The 19,246-nt window shown below is 44.7% G+C and overlaps 2 protein-coding genes across 2 annotated transcripts; both read right to left on the bottom strand.

The window, feature by feature from the left end:
- Positions 1–5,144: 5,144 nt before the first annotated feature.
- On the bottom strand, positions 5,145–10,065 carry LOC306777294 (transmembrane protein 182-like). Its single transcript, XM_079268350.1, has 5 exons — positions 9,791–10,065; positions 8,448–8,571; positions 8,033–8,131; positions 6,939–7,076; positions 5,145–6,602 (listed from the first exon to the last, which is right to left on the bottom strand). The coding sequence occupies exons 1-5, from the start codon at positions 9,956–9,958 to the stop codon at positions 6,382–6,384; spliced, it is 750 nt and encodes a 249-aa protein (XP_079124476.1). The 5' UTR covers positions 9,959–10,065; the 3' UTR covers positions 5,145–6,381.
- A 570-nt stretch (positions 10,066–10,635) lies between these two features.
- Positions 10,636–16,065, bottom strand: LOC306777592 (sodium/hydrogen exchanger 2-like; the record flags this gene model as incomplete). Its single annotated transcript, XM_079268755.1, has 12 exons — positions 10,636–10,832; positions 11,036–11,099; positions 11,288–11,401; positions 11,492–11,588; positions 11,926–12,060; positions 12,333–12,403; positions 12,715–12,804; positions 13,047–13,053; positions 14,256–14,288; positions 14,826–15,015; positions 15,564–15,570; positions 16,048–16,065. 12 exons carry the CDS (start codon positions 16,063–16,065, stop codon positions 10,636–10,638), a joined length of 1,023 nt encoding a protein of 340 aa, XP_079124881.1.
- Positions 16,066–19,246: the final 3,181 nt, after the last annotated feature.

Here is a 19,246-nt window from a genome sequence, read left to right as displayed (position 1 = left end):
AGCTCTTTGTTTTTATTTTACCTCAAATGGATTGTACTGTATCTGTACTGGATTTGGTTTGTTTGTCAGCTACCAGAGTGAACAGTGCATGTAAACAGTGACTTGTGTGTGCATGTCTGTGTGTGTGTGTGTGTGTATGTGTGTGTGTGTGTGTGTGTGTGTGTGTGTGTGTGTGTGTGTGTGTGTGCCACAAACACAGAGACTGGACAAAAACAGCTTTACACCCCCCCCCCCCCCTTACAGATCAGCAGCAGGTTGAATGAAGAAAAAAAAAGATGAATGTTGTGTGCTTTATATCAATTAGGCTGTATTTACTGGAGACAGCTCTGCCACAGCCTCTAAACCCCAACACACACACATGCGCTCTGTGTTGGCTCGGGACATTTAATTCCTGTATGCTGACCCTAACTTAGCTGATACAGCTTTACATAATGTCTGCACTGTGCCAGGGTCGGCTGGGCCAACAGTCACCGTAAGACAGCATTTCCGAAACCTCTTTTCTAGGAACCCACTTTTTATCGATGGGCCTTATCTATAATGTGAGATGAGACACTTTGTGCGTAAATAAACTCTCCTGACTATTTTCACTGCCATTTCCACATCACCTTATATTATCTTGAGTAGAGAAAGCAGCTATTTCAAAGAGATATACATTTGATAAATCACAACTTTGTTTTTCGCATGTGCTATTAAAAACATACACACATGTTAAATGCTGAATAAATGAGACGAAATCAATGAATTTAAGTGGAATTAACAGGTTCTCTCAGTGTTTTCACTTCCTCTCATCAGCTAAATGTGCAATGTTGGAGATTTGTGGAGCATTTCTATTGCCTCTTAATGGCTCTCGCAGCTACCGGTGCTAACAACGCTAATGGTGCTAACAACGCTAACGGTGCTAACAACGCTAACAGTGCAAACAACGGCAAAGGTGCTGACAGTGTTTACCTGAGGGGGGAAGCGGAGGGCGGGTGCTATACGCTTCCACACCGCCGCCGTCAGTTCTGACAGACTTACCAGCTGTAACCGCGGCCGTGAGCGAGTAAGTGGTGCTGCAACGAAAAGAAGAAGCTTGAATGACAACACACGCAGAGGGAGAGCGCAAACTGCACTCTGTTGCTCTATAATCAATGTGAATACAGCATTCGTGTGTGCAAAGGGCTCTTTGTTGGGGAGAACTATTAGTCTTTATTAGATAGTGTCCATATATGGGGGACATCACACAACTAACATCTGATCACGAACCGTGGACTCAGGGACCACCAGGTCAGCATCTTCATCTTCAAACCCTGCAAATCACTTTTCAGGGACTTTGTAGACATGGCTAAGTCTTCCATCAGTAGCCTGTTCGGTCGACTGCTCGTCCAATTTAGTTTGTTCTCCAAAATGGCTCCAGAGATCAGAGATGTGACTCAACACAATCGACCAGTGCGAGGACCAATGACGCACACTTTGGGACGGTCTCTCCTCAAACGCAGCGCTGGTGTTGTACTCGTCTGCACACACCAGAAGGTGTAACCAAAGGTAGAAGCAAAACTATGTCCTGTTTCAAACAATCATTCAAATAGCAGCACTTACTGTCAGTGCAGTGGGTGCCAATGAATCCAGGATGTACAGCAGCACCTTGCCATCGCTGTGGTCCTCTGTGGCACCGCTGCTATCTGAACCTCACCAGTCCATCAAATGTAAAGACGCTGTTTTCATTTACTTTGCCTCCAGTATGTATTCTCTCAAGACTGCACAGCAGTATATTCTACCGTTCCTGTTTTTCAGATACAACATCTTGTGAATGTGCTTATGTATTCAGTTTGAACAAAGTGGTTGACACAGGAATGTTTGCACAGAGTAAATTACATAATGTCCTCCACTAATACATTGACTATTGTATCATGCTTAGTAGAGCCTGCATTATGACAACCACTGACACACACACACATGCACACACACGCAAGCACACACACATCTTTACCATTTCCCTCCTGCTATCATCAGACGTGCGTAAGTGATCCTGTCTTTGTGAGGTTAATTGAAGGCAGGAGCTCTGACTGTCTGAGACATAATCTGTCTGCATGAACAGTGTGTGTGTGTGTGTGTGTGTGTGTGTGTTGCGAGGGGGGGTTGGGAGGGAGGGCTGTCTCTAATAAGAGCACACTAGTTATTTATACACAAATAGAAAAAGAAACACACAGAAACTCGTCTTTATCCCTCCACCTGCTCCCTCTCTACCACAACCACCCCCAATACAGATTAGGAGTGTGTGTGTGTGTGTGTGTGTATTCCGGGGGGGTCTTGGGGTCGTTCCTGGGGATTTGGAGTGTACAAAAGACACAAAAAAAGCAAGAGTGATGCCATAAGGCCTGCTATTCTCTCATATCAGCTCTTATTATCAGTCATTTTTTTTGACAGGAGAAAAACCTTTATCTGTGTCCGTCTGGCCGTCACACACACACACACACACACACACACGCACATACACGCACACACACCATGCTTGGGGCTCACACACAAACACACAGAGCAGGTAACAGGCTCACCATTAGAGGAAGAAAGGAAAGAGCTCTCACCAAGTGTATCCCCGTCTTTGACTGGATTAGAGCCCACCAGTATTCAGGCCAGGTGCTCCGGAGGACACGAGGGGTGAGGGGTCCACGTAGGGTTCATTTGCCCTACCTAGCGTGAGACCACATCCTGCTGCTTTGCCGTCTGACACCTCACATACATGGGACCTTCAGCAAATACTGGAAATTAGCAGCGAATAATGGCGCCATGCCTGGAAATACAGATCTGCGCATTACACATCCACGCACATACATACGACACGCACTCATTAGCCCTAATCAACAAGACGTATGCTCTTTGGGTTCCTTGGGTCTGTTGGGGTTAATTTGCAAACCATTTATTACTTTATTATCGTGTCATGTCTTTATTCACGTGGCGCTCACGATGCCATATGCATAATATTATAACGCCCGTAATTGCTGACACTTCAACTGCAAGATTATTCCTTCCTTAAATGAAGTGATAGTGTGTTTCCATTGTTGTGGATGACAGGGGAGGAGACATAAGAGTTAATTAACTATGATTAGGAAGAGCCACAGTCACTGAACAAGCCGGGGTTCGAGCTCAATACTCGGCTCAGTAATTGCTTCCTTTCCTTTCCTTCACGTTCCTTTCCTTCTACACTCACATGCTCCCTCGTATTCTTCACCCTTCTGTCCCTCCATGAACGGGAGATGTTCCTTTCTGAAGAGAACTGGAGAGCCCTCTGCTGGCTGATTGGGGGAATTCGGCCTCAGTCATGAATTAAGTGTAACTGTTAATCGGTAGCATGTTTGAGAAAAGTGCAATTTGCATGGATTAACAGCCATCACAAGCACTTGGTCATCAATCCATCCTCCAGATGTAAGGGCTTTGTGGGTTTGACTCAGAAAACTGAGTAAAGCCCGTGTCTTGGAACGGGCTGGGGCCTGGACCGTGACCGTTCTCTGTGACTGGTATCAGGTAATGGCCATGGGCGGATTATGAGACAATGGGCCCCTGGACCCAGATATGCAAAAGGCCCCACCGCCTCTCAGACACGGAGACTTTAAAGATCTTAAAAATGTTGTTGCTGTTTTGGGTCTCTTTGTGGTCATTGTGAGTCTCTTTGTGTCTATTTGTAGTTTGTCTCTCTCTGTAGCCATTGTGTGTCTCTTTGTTTGGTGTTTAATGTCTCTTTTTGTTCACTTTGTGTTTCTTTGTTGCCGTGTCATGTCTCTTTGTGGTTGTTTTTATGTTTCTTTGTGGTCAATTTGAGTCTTATCCTGGTTGGTATACGTGTCTCTTTTGAGTGACATTTTGTCGGTGAAGACCAGGGGGCCCCTGACACTTTGGGCCCCTGGGCCTGTGGCCTGTAGGCCCGTTCAGAGAGCCAGCATTGCCTGCATTGCCTGGCCCATCTCCATTGAAGAGCAACGCACAGCTGCCTCCTTGATCTTTGCAATGGGAAGCGTCGGGGACTGTCAGCCATGCAGCGGATAAGACGCTCCCAAACTGGGCTTGTGAGTTCGGAGGAATGTCAGTGACAAGCACACCACTGGCATCTCATTTACCACTGCTGGCCTATCAGTGGCTATGCGTCATAGGCTTGGCCTTAGCTGCTGCCAGTCGCTGTCAGTAGTCTTATTTTGGCACTTGTACAACTTCGTACGGAAAAAAAGCATTAAACGGTAACACCTTCCCCCCCCCCTCTTTTTTTACTGTTACACTTCGACTGCTGCCTGAAATGCTTTCACAGCTTACATCCCAACTGAAATTTCCAATTCCCTTTTCAGTGTCTCAGCAGCAACTGACACGACAACTCCTTTTAGTGCTTGTACTCCAACTGACACTTTACATCCTTTAAGGTGTTAACTGTCACTTTTGTACCAATAAAAGTATAAAACTGCAGTTGTTCAACTGAAGTGAGCTCATATCTACTTCAATCAGAAAATGTGGCCTTTTTTTCCAATTGCAATTGTTCCGTCTCTTGTTTAAAAAAAAAAAGAGATAATCTTTGTTACTGTTCAGCCAGAAGATGCTGATAAAAGAAAAAGAAAATCACAAAAACTTGTTTTTCTCTTTTAGCAGTATGTAGCCATCAAGATAGTTCAACTTCAGGAGCAGAGGTTTAGAGACAAAACAGCAGAGATCAAAGGGATTTCTTTGGTGGCGCTGAGCAATCGGAAAAGCAGTGATGTGATCTTTCCATAAACGATGTTCTGGTGAGAGTAATGCAGATCTTGATGTCAACAGATAGGCACACGTGTTGAGAAATGTTATACTTCAATACTTTAAATGAAAATAGTTTGCAGCGAGGTCTGTGGATAAGTAAGCGAGGTGAGACATTCCATTCTGCTCCATTGTTTAAATGTAAAAAGATGAATCTCTCAATCAACTTGCAAACGTCGGATTCTTCAGGTTGAGTTACAGATGTTACAGATGTTTGTATTTGTATTTATTTCTCTATTTTATCTTTCTACTTGTCAACTTTTTTCCGTTTCTTTCTTTCGGGCTCTTCAGAACAGGAGTGGAGTGTTTTCTCGTGGTTGAAATGCTATTTGATTACAACTGAACTCAAATATTAGAATTCCCAGCTTAAAAGACGAGCTGAGAAGTTATTCTTTCAGAGGTTTGTAGACATTTATTTATTGTTTTCTTTACTGAAACACAAACTATTCAACAAACACAAAAAAATAAAAGCACACTTTATCACAAAAGCCTCGTTGAGATTAAAACTGTTCAAAAGTGTCCAAGCCAAGGAAGGCAGCAAACAAGCTATGGCAGACAAATGACACGAAATGTTCTCTGTATCATATATCTGTCATGCTTATCGTGAATTATCATTACAGACATATAAGAAAAACACGGCAACTTACCAACAAACAATCGTGTAAAAGACTACAACGTACCAAAATGAGAGGGTATCCTCTGACATCACAGGTACACTCAGCTGACCTTTAGCACTTGGTGGCTATGGTGCTATATGACAGCATCGCACTGTGAGGTACACTGTCTCAACATAGGTTACATCTATTTCAATCATTAACACCGGTGTGTTAAGGACAGTTTGATCACAGCATGTGTGTGTGTCTGTGTGTGTGTGATTGAACGTGTGATTTTATGTGTTTGATCAGTGAGGTCTTTTAAGACCTCACTGAGGGTCACATCAGGGTTTCAATGGGGGACTGAAATGTGATTGGGGTGAAGGAGGCAGGTGGCTGGCCTGCTGTACACCAACCAAACCCCACAAACAGCTGTTCATTTCTCAAAGCCCCCTTGTGCCCCCCTACAAGCACCAATTCTCTCTCTGCACCCCCCACCCTCAATGCAAACCCACTGTTTCTGTCTCCAGTCCATCAGGCCATTGTTCCCTCCCACCTCACTCCGCTGCAGCGAGCCTACTTTGATCGTGTGCCAAAATCAGGACAGGGGACACAGCTGGTTCACTCACACAGCTCTCACCTTGCGCTCTATGGACTCACAATTTGTAGCGTTAACAACAAAAAAACAACAATAAACGTAAATCTGTTGAATGGCAGTCGGATGCCATTCCATATTGATTCAATAAATGCACATCATTAATTGCTCCTTAATGCCAGTATCACACAAACCTATTGTGATAATATTATTCCAGAGCAATTAGTGATTTTTATGGAAATAAAGCAAAGAAAGTTACAGAAAACTGAAAACCAGTGTCTCTGACTGTCTCTCCTCACATCCAAAGGGTGGTGCTGTTATATTGATCGTGTCGCTCCAGCCAGTATTTACATGCCACAAGTGTGCTGCTGAGTCCCAGTGCGGGACACAGAAAAAAAAAAGAAAAGGTCAGTCCTCTCTTCCCCTACAGGCCAGACGGCACGCTCACTTGCTGGCACACAGCGCCCGGCCCACCAGCATGAAGACCATCCCAGAGACGAGCTCCAGAGGCACGCCGGCAGCCGCCACCATGAACGACAGGCCGTAGAGCACGGAAACCTGCGCGCGGGGACACGCCTCTCCTCGCTCCTGCAGGACGTAGCGCTTCACGTCCATCACCTCCATCCACAGCACGTAGAGCAGCAGCGTGAACAGGAACAGGCAGGCTGGGGAGGGACATGAGGAGGAGACACAGATAGAGAGGCTGTCACTGCTGCCGAGTAACACCAGAGGAATGCGGCTCCGACTCATCTCCACTGTTACCACGGCAGCAGTGTTTGAACCCTGCTGTTGTTGTAGCGACACTACTGCTGCGGGACATCTGCTGCCCCGTGTGTCGGGTTTGGTGTGTCATGTGTCATGTGACAACAGCTGACAGCAGCAGTGGCTGCAACATGTGTTCGTGTCTGTGCGATCACCTACTCCCCTGAGAGCCTATATGTCCAGCTGCAGATGAGTACCGTGGTTCTAAACACCACACGTGTACACAGACTATATCTTACCAGCAGCGATGAGGAAAGCACCGCCCAGCTTGTACAGTCTGTGGCTGAAGAAGGGGACACCGCACACCAAGAGGAAGCCTCCAGTCAGAGCTGCCACCAGGCCGAGGATTATCAGCACGGTCCACAAACCCCGAAACACTGCAAGCGACACAAACAGGCCGCCATCAGAGCAGTCACAGTTCTTGTTGGTGGATATAGCACTTTGGATGCTGGCACATGTTTTTTTTTGCAAATTTGGGCAACCTAAGGGGAGTGACATTCCGCATATATACACATTGTTGGACATTTTGTGAAAGGTAAAGAGAACCTATCAGACCCTCTAAAGCTCACGAACTAACACATTAGCTCTGATGCTTTGAACACAGAGGTATATGCCGGACTATTTATTGGTTGGGTGCGGTGACTTCTTTCAAATCAATCAAACACGATGTAACGTGTTAATTGGTGAGATTTGGAGGTGCTGATGGGTCCATTTTGTCACCCGTGGACAGAGACGCGCTAACTGTGTCTCCGTGCTTGCTGTGTTTTTGCTAAGCTAAGCCCATTGTGGTTGTAGCTACATATTTATATACATGATGAGAGTCGTGTCAGTCTTATTATCTAACTCTTGAAAAGAAAGTGAATGCTGTTAGTGTACTTCCCAAGATCTCAAACTATTCCTTAGGGGGGGGGGGGGGGGGGGGTTACATTGGGAGACTTTGACCCATGACCTCAGTATTTCTAAAATTCTAGCTAAGACCCTGACTTGTAAGGATAAGAAATAGGAAATATGAACACCATTTTCTTTACATGCTCTTTGAAGCCATGACGATAAAACAGCTTCTCACTGTTCCTGTTTAAAGTTTGTGGTTTGGGAACTGAAGCTTATTTTACTCTCATTCTTATCCTCACTTTAAACAGCCAAGTGTAAACTGTGTTAAAACTGTAAGTTAGTCATAAATCTGTCATCAACTTGATAGAGATGTGGTGACTGTGGAGTCCATCTCTTTCATACCCATCAAACCAGTCAGTCAGCCGTCACATATGGAAGTTGTACAGTTTGTTTTCCTTCAGTTTGTCACCTGATTGTAAAGAGGTGAGAGAGAGAGCATTACCTGCTGAAGCATCATAACTTGGATGAGGAACCTGTCCAAGTGCGACGGGCAGAGGGAAGAGGTACCCATGGATGCACACCTTGGATTCTGGCTGGTTTGCTACATGATGAATAAAAAGGTAAAGAGAAAAGTATTTTAGGTCTGAGGAAGGGGAAAAAACAACAGAGTTCAAAAAAAAAACAATGTCGAGAAATTTGGAGAAAAGCCCCAAAAAACACCCCACAAACCGATATAAACGCCCACACATTCTTCGTGCTCTCCTCTATATTTTCTGTCAAATATCCAAATTGTAGACATTTTTCTTTCCTGCACTTGTTAGCATGACAAGCGGACCACACTGCTGAGTATGAGACATGCGACCGCATTGGACGAACTCCAACGAAAACCCTTTGCCTCCTTGGAAAGGCGTACGTACTGAAGAGAGTGGCCAGCGTTGCGTGCGCTGTGGGCTCCACCTGAAACACACATCGCCAGAAGAAGCCCTCGTGGTGCAGAGTGAGAGATGGAGGAGAAGCAGTGACAGCTTCCACTAGCTGGATCTAAATGAAAGAGAGAGAGAGACATCAGCACGTAACCAGAGAGAGAGATGGACACTCAGATGTCTGAAGATGGATGAACCTTAATGTCTGTCAGCTTTGTCAACGCGTGTCTGTTAGCCGCTGTGTGTGTGCCATTCTGTGCTTCAAAACGTGGTCCTGATTATGGCCCGCTCGTCCGTGAGGTTTTTTCGAGGGGGGAACTTATGAAACACGCATGAGCGATACTCTCCATTTGCTTGTCAGAAAAATGATTGATGGCGCTGAATAACACAAGGCAGCTTTAATCATCCTCTGTTATTGAAAATAAAAGACAGTTGTGCTGTGCGGTGTTAGGGAGGGGGTCACGGGGGGGGGGGGGGGGGGGTTGATAAATATACCCCTTACTTTGCATTTTGTGAACTTTCTCACAAACGTGGCATGGAAGAATAAACTGGGAAATTGAAGGGGCACTCCACGGAGTCCACACACACGAGGATCGGCTGACTGGTGGAGTACTACCACTGCCTCCAATGATGTCATCAGACTGACACTCCCATCAGCCTCAGCTGTACTTTGTGTTTTGTGCTAATTAGCAAATGCTACCATGTTAAAACACTAAATTAATATATACCTTCTTAACCTCAGCGTGTTAGGAATTCCGTTGTGAGAACGTGAGCGTGCTAATTTAGCATTCGGCTTAAAACACCCATGTGCCCAGTTAAAGCCCAGTTAAATGGAGAAAGATGTAAAAGCCTGCATTACAAAACGATGCTTTAAAGACATAGGTGTCGAGCAGACACGGATCAAATGTTGCTGTTGGATGCTTTATGGGAAGTGTAGGATCCAGTGTTTCAGGAGCTGGACTCTACTTAAAGTCACTGAAGTCAAACTGAAAGTTACTGTGGAATGCCTTGATCTCTGCTGCATTGATTTGGTCATTTCTCTTTTAAATCTGTTGCTCTTTGAGTCCTCCGACTTTAAAAAGAAGTTGCAGAACTAAATCATTTTGGTACCTCTTTAAATATCCTATAGGGGCATCGCGTGCGGTGCACACAGCGTCTGAACAGATTCCACATTGGTCTTTTCGTGGTTCTCACATGTGATGCTGTGACTATTATTATATGCATTTGTTCAGTTGGACGTCACTGCCCGATTGTGACAGCGGTCAGGTTTGCGTTCACTGCATTGGTTCAAGTTCGTGAATATATATACGATATGTGCACACATGTATCTGTCCTACCTCAGTCCCGTTGGCATCTTTTGTCCGCGTTGTTTGCGTCGGCCATGTATACGGCCCACAGTCGTCACTGGCCACCAGCCAGTAGTCCGTCCCAAAGGCGAGGAAGAAACACAGAATCCCTACAAGCCCAAATATCCCCCCAGCCAAGGTCGCAGCTCCCACCCTCATAACTCCAGCCTAGAAGAACCTTCACTGTGCTCTTCCCCCTCAGCTTTCAGTCTGCTTTAGGGCAGTTACTCCTCGGCTCCTCGCTGGTGTCCACTCTGCCACCCTCTGCCCAGCCCCAGACCGAAAGGAAACAGTCGGCCTCTCCCAGCCACTCCCTGGCATGCTGGGAGCTGTGGGGGGGGGGGAAAGAAGCTCCAGTAACCGAGGAGGTCAGGCGGGGGGGATAGGAGTTATTTTAGGAAGCAGTGAGCCTGTCCTTGTCAAATTACCGGTGGGTGTGCTGTGCATTTATGAAGGAAACGAGGCGAGGAGGGATCGGTTTGTGTGTGTGCTCGTAATGTGGACAGCGAGTATCAGCATTTGTGTGACTGCGAGGTATTTCTGAGGTGGGTGTTACACTTTTGAGCGCCACTTTGAAAATGAATTAGAGCAGAGATGCAAATGACCCTCCAGCAAAGGTGCTCATGAGGTGAAACACGGAGCCGGCAAACACTCAAAATTATGAAACCAGAAGGGGAATTATTTCGTACATTTCAAAAGCTTTAATTGCAAAATATCCGTGAAATTGAAACCTTTTAACAACCCAGTCTTGAAACCCACAACTCTACGGCTAAATGAATATGAGGTACTTATCACTTTTGAAATGACTGAATTCACTGGTTTGCATTTCTTCTCCTTCATTGCTGCTTCTCGCTTTCCAGAACAAAGCTGAGTTGTTTCTTCGCCGTTCTACCCGCCGGGGCTTCTTGATGTTGCGGAGAGATCTGCTCCTCTCTGGCAGCGGCAGATTGTGGATCCACTGGTCTGCTGGACTGAGCTGAAGGCGCTGGGACCGATGAGTCCAGGAGGACAGGCCTCGGGCTCATGGAGCACACTGCCAAGAGAGGAGAGGCTGCAAGTGAGCTCAAGGCCCACGAGGTGAAAGGTCAGGAGGTAGAGAGAGAGAGATGATCTTATGACGTGTCTCTCGTCTTAGTCTGTGTTTGTAGTGAGTACTGGAAGCCTGAGAGGTGAAACAAAACTGCACATTTTGTCTAATATGTGTTTTTTTTTGTGTATTAGTGTCTTTCACTTTACCTGTGTGAGACCTGCTGAGTTCTGCTCTCACTCTGCGTGAGCCGTTGAACTCTCCATCCTCCCCCTGTCACACAAGTAAGATCACACTGTACAGTAATTGGTTGGTTTTGAAAAGATAGCCTAAGACGATGATAAAACATTTTTGTGAGACAACAATATGGAGCATTTTGGAAGAATTGTTTCCCTTATTTCGTTGAAATGTTTGAGGAAATGAGACTGAATGACTTTTGTTTTCATGGATACGTGACCTACCTGTGTATTATTTGTGCTCCTCTCTCCCAGACTCTGGTGTCTGGGAAGAGGCTTCCTTGTTCTGCCCGTGGCGGCGTCCTGGTGCAAAGTGTGTCTGCTGTAAGCTGGTGTCTGCTGGAGTCACAACAAAGCAGTGTAGGTGAAGAGCACTACAGCGCACGTTCACTGATCCCTTTTATCAAAACCCCAACGCTGTCAATTTACCTTGTTGTTGAAGCTTTGTAGGTTTCTGGAGAGAATACGCCTGATGCTGTCCATCTCCTCTGGTAAGAGGGGACGGCTGGGGGAGCGAGGGTCCACTCTAAAAGTGAGGCACAAACTGTGTCGTAAAAACTGATATCTGATCAGTTTTCAGTGGCATGATTGGGGTTTTAAATAGGAAGATGCCCTGGAATTGATGGGGTAGCCGGAGATATTCTGTAACATTTGACTTTCAAACAGATGCAGTCAGGGATACTTCCAAACTTGAAAGAAACTTGATTTGCTTTTAAGGATTTGAATTAGCACAGATTACCATAATGGTGACAAAACTGTCCTTAGTTTTTAGGACCGTGTAGGGCTCCTTCGATGAAGTCCTAGTGATCCATAGACGCTTACGACGAGAGTCGCTGACACAAAGTAACAATATGTGTTCTCACAGCGGGGGTGCCTCCTCGTCTCCCCTCTGCTCCCTTCTCTCCAGCTCCTGGTGAACTCTGAGGATGCTGGAGTGAGCCTGGTGGTCCTCACGGATCAGGAAACGCCGAAGGTACTTCCTGTTGAACTGCTCAAACCTCACACACACACACACACACACACACACACACACACACACACACACACACACACACACACACACACACACACAAAATAAATATCTTTCATTATTCCTGAGTTCTGACTGGGAAATGATCAGGGACTTTTGCATGTGGTATTTGCTGCCACCTCCTGGTCATTTCAGGTCCTATTTGTTGTGGGCGTGCAAAAACATTCATGAAGATAAAACACATGCACACACACACACACACACACACACAAGGTGAAGAAAATGTGAAGAAAAACTAACTTGTCTTTCCAGTCGTGCTGCCCCCAGTAACCGAGCACATCCTCTATGCCTGCCAGCAGGTGATCAATGAGCTACGAGGAGACACGATGTGAGCATCAGGCATAGATTTCTCTCGCCTCATATCAGTTTAGATAATGTGCAAGTAATAGCAAATCATTTAATCTTGGTTTGTTCAAATGTTTTACATTGTTATACTGAAATGTCATATAGGAAAAAAATGCATTACATCTTTATTGCTATAAAAACAGCTGATGTGTAAGTATGTGGCACCTGAATGATTATTTTGATGTCACCTACAATACAACACAGTACTAATGCATGAACAGTGCTGTATTCCTCACAGACCATATTACAGGCTCAGCACCACGCTGCCATTTCTCACCCTGCTGTGGATCTCCTCGCTGACAGAAGGCAAAGCTCTCTTCTTCCTCTTCACATCCAGCAGCTCTACTAGAGGCTTAATAGTCATCCCCTGGAAACCAGACAAAAACAACTCAACAAATAAAAGAACAAAAGCTTCTATCTGAAAAAAAACCCCCTTTGTCTTTCATCAGAATTCACAAGTGAAGTTATTTTCCCACCTGTACGAAGACAGTTAAGCAAATATTAGCATGTTAACACACTAAACTAACAACATCAAAATGTTAACATTGTCATTGTGAGCGGGTTAGCATGGTTATGTTAGCATTTAGCATTACCAACGGGGTGACTTACGTGGCGGCTGGTCAATAGAGGGGGGTATGGCCCTCTATTGACCAGCCGCCACGTAAGTCACCCCGTTGGTAATGCTAAATGCTAACATAACCATGCTAACCCGCTCACAATGACAACATTTTGATGTTGTTAGTTTAGTGTGTTAACATGCTAATATTTGCTAAACAAAAAGTACAGTTGAGGCTGTGAGTGCCACTAGTTTTTCAACTATCTGGTCAGAAACCAAAGTATTGGAGCCCCCCCCCTCATTTATTGTTAACTTCTGCCGACTAATATGCACTCTGGTGGTGTTTTAATGGATTTAAATGCCAGTGGAAGAATAATCCATTCAGCACTTTTTGTTACTGCCACTTGGTCACTTCTTGAGACTACAACAACACGGATGCAGAGTGAAGCTTCTCTTACTTTACGAACGATCTTTGGCTGAGACACCGTAATGCAGAGAGCGCACAAACCGGCCATCAAGTTACAAAGGGAATTTACAAAGCAGTGACAGATGACGTGATCCTACCGCCAGTGACGCTTGTCATTTTACCCAGTGAAAGCGCAAGAAGTGTTATTACCGGTAATTCATTTCTACCATTAAATACTGTTATCTGGGGGGAAATCCTTTATTTATCCTGGATAATCCCATTGAGATTTGAAATCTCTCTTAAAAGGGGGACCGTTGCCTTTTATTCCTTTAAGCTCCCTTAAAGCTGGGTCCTCATTTGACGCTTCAAAAATGAAACAAGGTCGGAGTGGAGGCATTTTTGGTACGTGCTCGGCCATTTAAAACAATCGGTGTACTTCAAAACATGTGTCAGACTCTTTCAGTGCGTTTGGGCCTTTTATGATGTTTAATTGTTGAGTGTTGTTGTATAGCGTGTGCCATATACCACATACTTGTGCCAAAGACAACTTTTAATTGTATGTGGACGATAAAGTATAAAGAATCTGAGGCATTTTGACCCGGCAGTGACACTAGATGACAAATCCGGAGATCAACAAAGAATTATCCTCCAGGATATTTTATTTTCATCTTTCTTCTTTCAGGAATCATTGATGCTTTATGATTCAGATAGAAAATGTGTTGCGCATTCTTTACATATGTTGCATTTTTTCCTGTACTAAAAAATAAAAAACTCAAATAATATGTGAAAAAGGTATAAGACAAAGTGTATTCTTCCCATTTTGGAAACAGGCCCAGAACATTGAGTGTGTACCTACCAGAGGATGGTGCCGAGGTTCTCAAAGAACAGCCTCCCTGGTGTTGAAGAAAATCATCATATAACTTGTGAATCCAACTGTTGTTACGATCTTAACTTCCATGATTGCAGTAAACACGAGTGTTCCTCTTCATGTAAAAGTATCCAGAATCATTTGAGACGTAAAACCTCATATCACAAGCAACAGTTACATAACGTGTTATTCTGGTTCTTAGCATCGTTTTTGGGGAATGATTATCAGGGCCAGACAAAAAGTAATTAATCTCTCAAGTGTACCAAAACATTTCCGTACATGGAGCTGTGTTCTGTGTGTTCTGTGTGCCCAGAACAAAATAAGAACATGCCCTAATTAGGAGTCCAGATGTGTCCTGATACTTGATTCAACAGACTGGTTTGATTGGTGGAACGTAGCTAAAGGGGGCGTGAATTTTGACGATAAGAGTGATCTGTGAAAAGCAGTACATGGGAGTCGTTTCAATATACTGAACTGGTTGATGTTGGCTTGATCTTATTAAAACACTACCCGCTGGTTGCAACTCCAGTTTGCCGTCTCGTCTCGTCATTTTGCCACAACACTGGCAGGAAGTATCCTGCGTCTAAGACGATGGGCGGGAGCAGGAAGAGGAAGAAAGCGTCAGCGCTGAGAGTCGGGGGAGCAGTGTGGCGAATGCCATAGATCACCCCTCCGACCAGGAGGCCCACCATGATGAGGAGACAGCTCTCTGGCACCACTGCTGGGAGGCGACCTGACCAGTGGAAACCTGGAGGTTAGAGACGGAGACGATAAAAGGCGTCATGCTAATTGGATTCAACCCTGTTTGAGTTTTTTGACTGAAAGCACACACTGTAAAACAGCACAGCCCTGTTTAGTTATGTCCACTTACTTCTTCTCTTTAACTCAAAGAGCTCTGACACATTTTACATTTTGAACTCAGCTGTTCAAGTTCTTGAAAGGTAAACTTACAGTAATTCATTGTGTTGACTTTTTGAGATTTTGAAGTTTTGATTGAACTTGTGATTTTAAGTTATCAGTAAAAAAAAAAAAAAGAGACAGAAGGCGGGAGTGGGGAATGAAAAAAAACATTTGCTGCAATGTTTGAGTTTTAGGGAAACTTTCTTTTTTAAACCATGGCCAGGTTGAAGCTTTTACATAATCTACTGGTTAAACACTGCAGATAAGTCACATACTTAAATTCCAATAAAAATATCGGCATTTTGTGGTAAACAAGAAAGGACTATTGCCACCGGCGGAGGGGCACTATATACCTGACAACGGCCAATGACTCGAGGCGGAGGAAGAGTACGTTACTTTCTGCCTGCAACAAGAAGAGCGGACAGAACAGAGCGCAGTGTGGATTTTTTTCGCTGGGCTTCAGCACACAGAGGTGAGTTTAAATGATGACTTTGAGTATTTTTCCTAATTAATATCATGTGTAACGTTAGTAATGTAACACAGTTGTGTAGGTCGGGCTTTTTAAAGGCTAAATGTGTGGTCTTGATGTTTAGCTAGTTTAACAGTTTCCCCGGTCTGTTTTGCCCGCGAACTTTTAAAATGATAAATGGTGGACCTATTTAATCTGTAGTGCTTTTAATAAAACGTATTTAATGTAGAAGTATAAACTATTGGTTAATTCTTAATGTGACCGCAATATTATTTTTTATTCATTATTATATGTGCCACTGAAGTTTTTCGCTGAACACCTCCACCCCCCCAAGTGAAAAACGAGCTAGCTAGCTAGCTAGCTAGCTAGCTAACATTAGTCAGCAAGTTTGCTAGCCTCCACTAACGTTACTGTCTTAAAGTAGCTCATGCCTGCTGGATTCACATTGAATGGCTGAGTCGCTGCCTATGCTTTGCTCCTCGTTATATTATATTTTAATGCCAGTAACGTTACTTAACGTTATATTAATGCGGAGCATGCCGCTCATTAGGAACGCAACTGCATTCAGAGCAAAGACTGGAAAGCGGACATTTTGACCGACCCTCCCTCTCTCGCTCTCTCTCTCTCTCTGCTGTGTGTGTGTGTGTGTGTGTGTGTGTGTGCGCACGTGCATGTTTGTACGAGAGTATGCTGAACTCCGCGGACAGCAGAGTAGAAACTGCACAGAGATGAAGAGACGGACTTTTAGTTATAGTTTACTCCTGTCGTAGAGTAAAAACATTAATTTAAAATGACAACAAATCCTCCAGTAGAGACGATATGAATTATTCAGACACGTGTATTTGACCGCTCCCCTCTGCAGTCAACTCGCTTCATCACTGGTATGTTTACACAGACAAACGGAGCTGGCAAATGGTTGAATTAACTATGTCGAACGTCAATTGTAGGTTAAACGCAAATAGTTGAGCCTTGTTCAGTGAAGGGTCGCCAAACAGTTGACATTTTGTTACAACCAGCCCCTCCTATTACCAGCAGTGTGTCTCCACATCAGCAGACAGGATCAGTGAGGCCATAGTGCTGTTAGCCAGTTTAATGTTAACTGTTGAAAAGTACAACTTTATGTAGTTTGTTTTTGTAATGTTTAGACTTGACATACATAATGATATATATTATGCAGGTTAGGGCCTGGCACTAAATGGTCTACAAACAAGTTGATACTAACAATTAAACAATAAATTATATACGTATTATTCTAGTAATCTTTGACAGGTTGGAGGGTTTCAGAGACTTCCTTTACTCATTCCTGAGACTTGCACTGTTGAATTGGATTATATTAGCTACATCAGGTCAAAATCTTATATCCATCTTTCAGTTGTTTGGTTCTGTTATTTAGATAGCTATGCCTTGTCTGAATAAAATAATACAAAGATCATGTAATTCGGTCAAGGCGTTACAAAGTTATTCCACTTTGAAGATGGTAGAAACGTGTGGATTAATGAATATATTTCCATGTATCTGTATTATAGCAAATGGCACCGTAATGTGGAGGATTATCACAAATTTGGCAAACTAAATGTAACCATTTGCTCTGAATTATACTTGCAGCCATGAAATTTGGATCTTGACACAAACAAAAGCCGATCTTCAAGATGACAGTGACAAATTTTATTTTTATGAATGCGTTTGCTCTGTTACTACAGGAGACATGGTCAGCATTGGAAAATAGTTGCTCAGTCTACCCGATGAGCTTGAGGTCACCCTCCACATAGTCCAAGAGGAGCTGGTAGTGGAATGTATTCTGAGTTTCCTCATCACTCTCACAGTCACTGCTGCCATCGTCAATCATGTCATAGCAGACCTCGTAGGTGGTCTCAAAGATATTGTCACTATGCTTCACTATACGATTCACTGTTCCGGTATACCACACGTTTTTCTTCAGTTTTCTCTGGTGGCCATCCTTCTCCACGATATCAAATTTGTGCTCTATCCTCTTGCCGACTAGCACATTTGGATCGGATGGAAGGGTCACCACTTGCTTCTTGGGTTTTGGAGCTGAAGCTGACCCGCTCGCCTTAGCCATTTCTACCTCAAGTTTCTGTTGCAGGGCCTGCTTTTGTTGAGAGAAGAGCTCCCTCCGCTTATCAGACGGGATCACCATATATGGAGTGATCAATATATCCTCGTCATCCTTGTAAATCTCGGTTGAGTGTGGGTTCAGCTTGATTACGTCCTTGAGGTTGGCGACTAATTCATCAAGGCTGAAGGTGTGTGTCTTTCCCTCTCGACGGTGAGTCTGTTGGAATAGGTACTGTTGCTCCTTCGGTACCTTGGAGCACAAGATCTTCTTCTGGAGTTTCAGCTGGGCCACAACTGCAGCCTTCTTGTTAGTGCTACCTGTGATGTTGGCCACCTCTTCATCCACGTCATCTACCACCTTCCACTCTCCACCCCATGATGTCACTGTAGACAGAAGTTCCGACTTTTCGGTTCGTAGCTTCAGATCTTTCAAGTCAGCCTGCAATCCCATCTGCCGGACCTTCTCCTGCCTCTTGTCTGCCAGTCTTCTCTGTTCTGCCTTGCTCTCGTCAATGCATTTAGGAGCCTCCTTGATGGCCAGTTCCCACATCTGATCACGGTCTGTTTGTGTGGTGGCTCTCAGGTATTCGGCAGTCCTGTTCTGCTTCATCATGACCAGGCTCTCTTGGTGGAGCAGCTTAGAGTTAGGCTTGTGGTGCATGATGCTGTCCTGGATGGCAAAAGCCCTCTCACAGCCCTTGTTGGTCGTAGGTACGTTTCTTGTTTTCTCACGTAGCTTCTCTGAGGGCATGCTGTACTTCCCCCCCACCACCAGTCTGTCATGCAGCATCCTCTGTACGAGAATCTGCCAGTTCTGGCAGATTAGCTCCAGTGCTGTGGTGACCAACTCCTCTGTCTCTGCATCGGGCATCAGATATACAGCTTGAGACATCTCATCTGTTATGGCTGTCTCAGGGATGTCCTCAAACAGCCTGGCCCGTCCATGGAGTAGTGGTGATGCATCCTTTCCCCATGCTTGAAACTTTTCCTCCATCTCCTCAGCACGTGGATTCAGGTCAAAGATGTGCTCTGCCTTTTCCTGGACAAGCCATATAGGCTTTGACACAGAATAATACAGGATTCCCAGGGCATGAGCCCCTGCAGTTGCCACCTTGTTGTCCAGATGACACACAACTGCTTGCAGCAGGTTATTCAAAGCGGCATGTCCCTTCCTCATCATCAAAAATGTCTTCATCTCTGCCATGTGGTAGATGTAGGCGGCTCCATTCTCAAAGAGGATCTGAGCGCGGTTACCTATGTTCCGCTTGAACATGATCTTCTGTCCTTGGGTTGCCAGGTGTGCTCCAAAGTCAGCAGTTTGGCCTGCCTGCTCATCACCATGCCGCTCAAATGACTTCGCTGCCGCATGGATTGCAGAAGAGGTGGAACTGGTCAATGTTGCCCTATAGTTCCCAGGATGATTTTCCTTGTTGATTTCAAGTGCTGCCTGATCAAGGTGCTTGAGACTCTCTTCTGCATACGTTGCCTGATTTATATGAACATGCATGAAACAGTAGAAGTTTTCCACTTTGAG

Source organism: Melanostigma gelatinosum (assembly GCF_949748355.1).
Source record: "Melanostigma gelatinosum genome assembly, chromosome: 5".
Lineage (NCBI taxonomy): Eukaryota > Metazoa > Chordata > Actinopteri > Perciformes > Zoarcidae > Melanostigma > Melanostigma gelatinosum.
Note: the sequence above shows the minus strand (reverse complement) of the source record. Positions and strands in the feature narration are given on the sequence as shown.

Excerpts from the sequence above, each read along its gene's own strand:
- LOC306777294 (XM_079268350.1), bottom strand. The coding sequence starts at position 9,958 with ATGAGGGTGGGAGCTGCGACCTTGGCTGGGGGGATATTTGGGCTTGTA. Across the intron at positions 8,572-9,790 it reads AAGATGCCAACGGGACTGAG|ATCCAGCTAGTGGAAGCTGT; the intron begins GTAGGACAGATA and ends TCTTTCATTTAG. Across the intron at positions 6,603-6,938 it reads TGCTTTCCTCATCGCTGCTG|CCTGCCTGTTCCTGTTCACG; the intron begins GTAAGATATAGT and ends GTCCCTCCCCAG.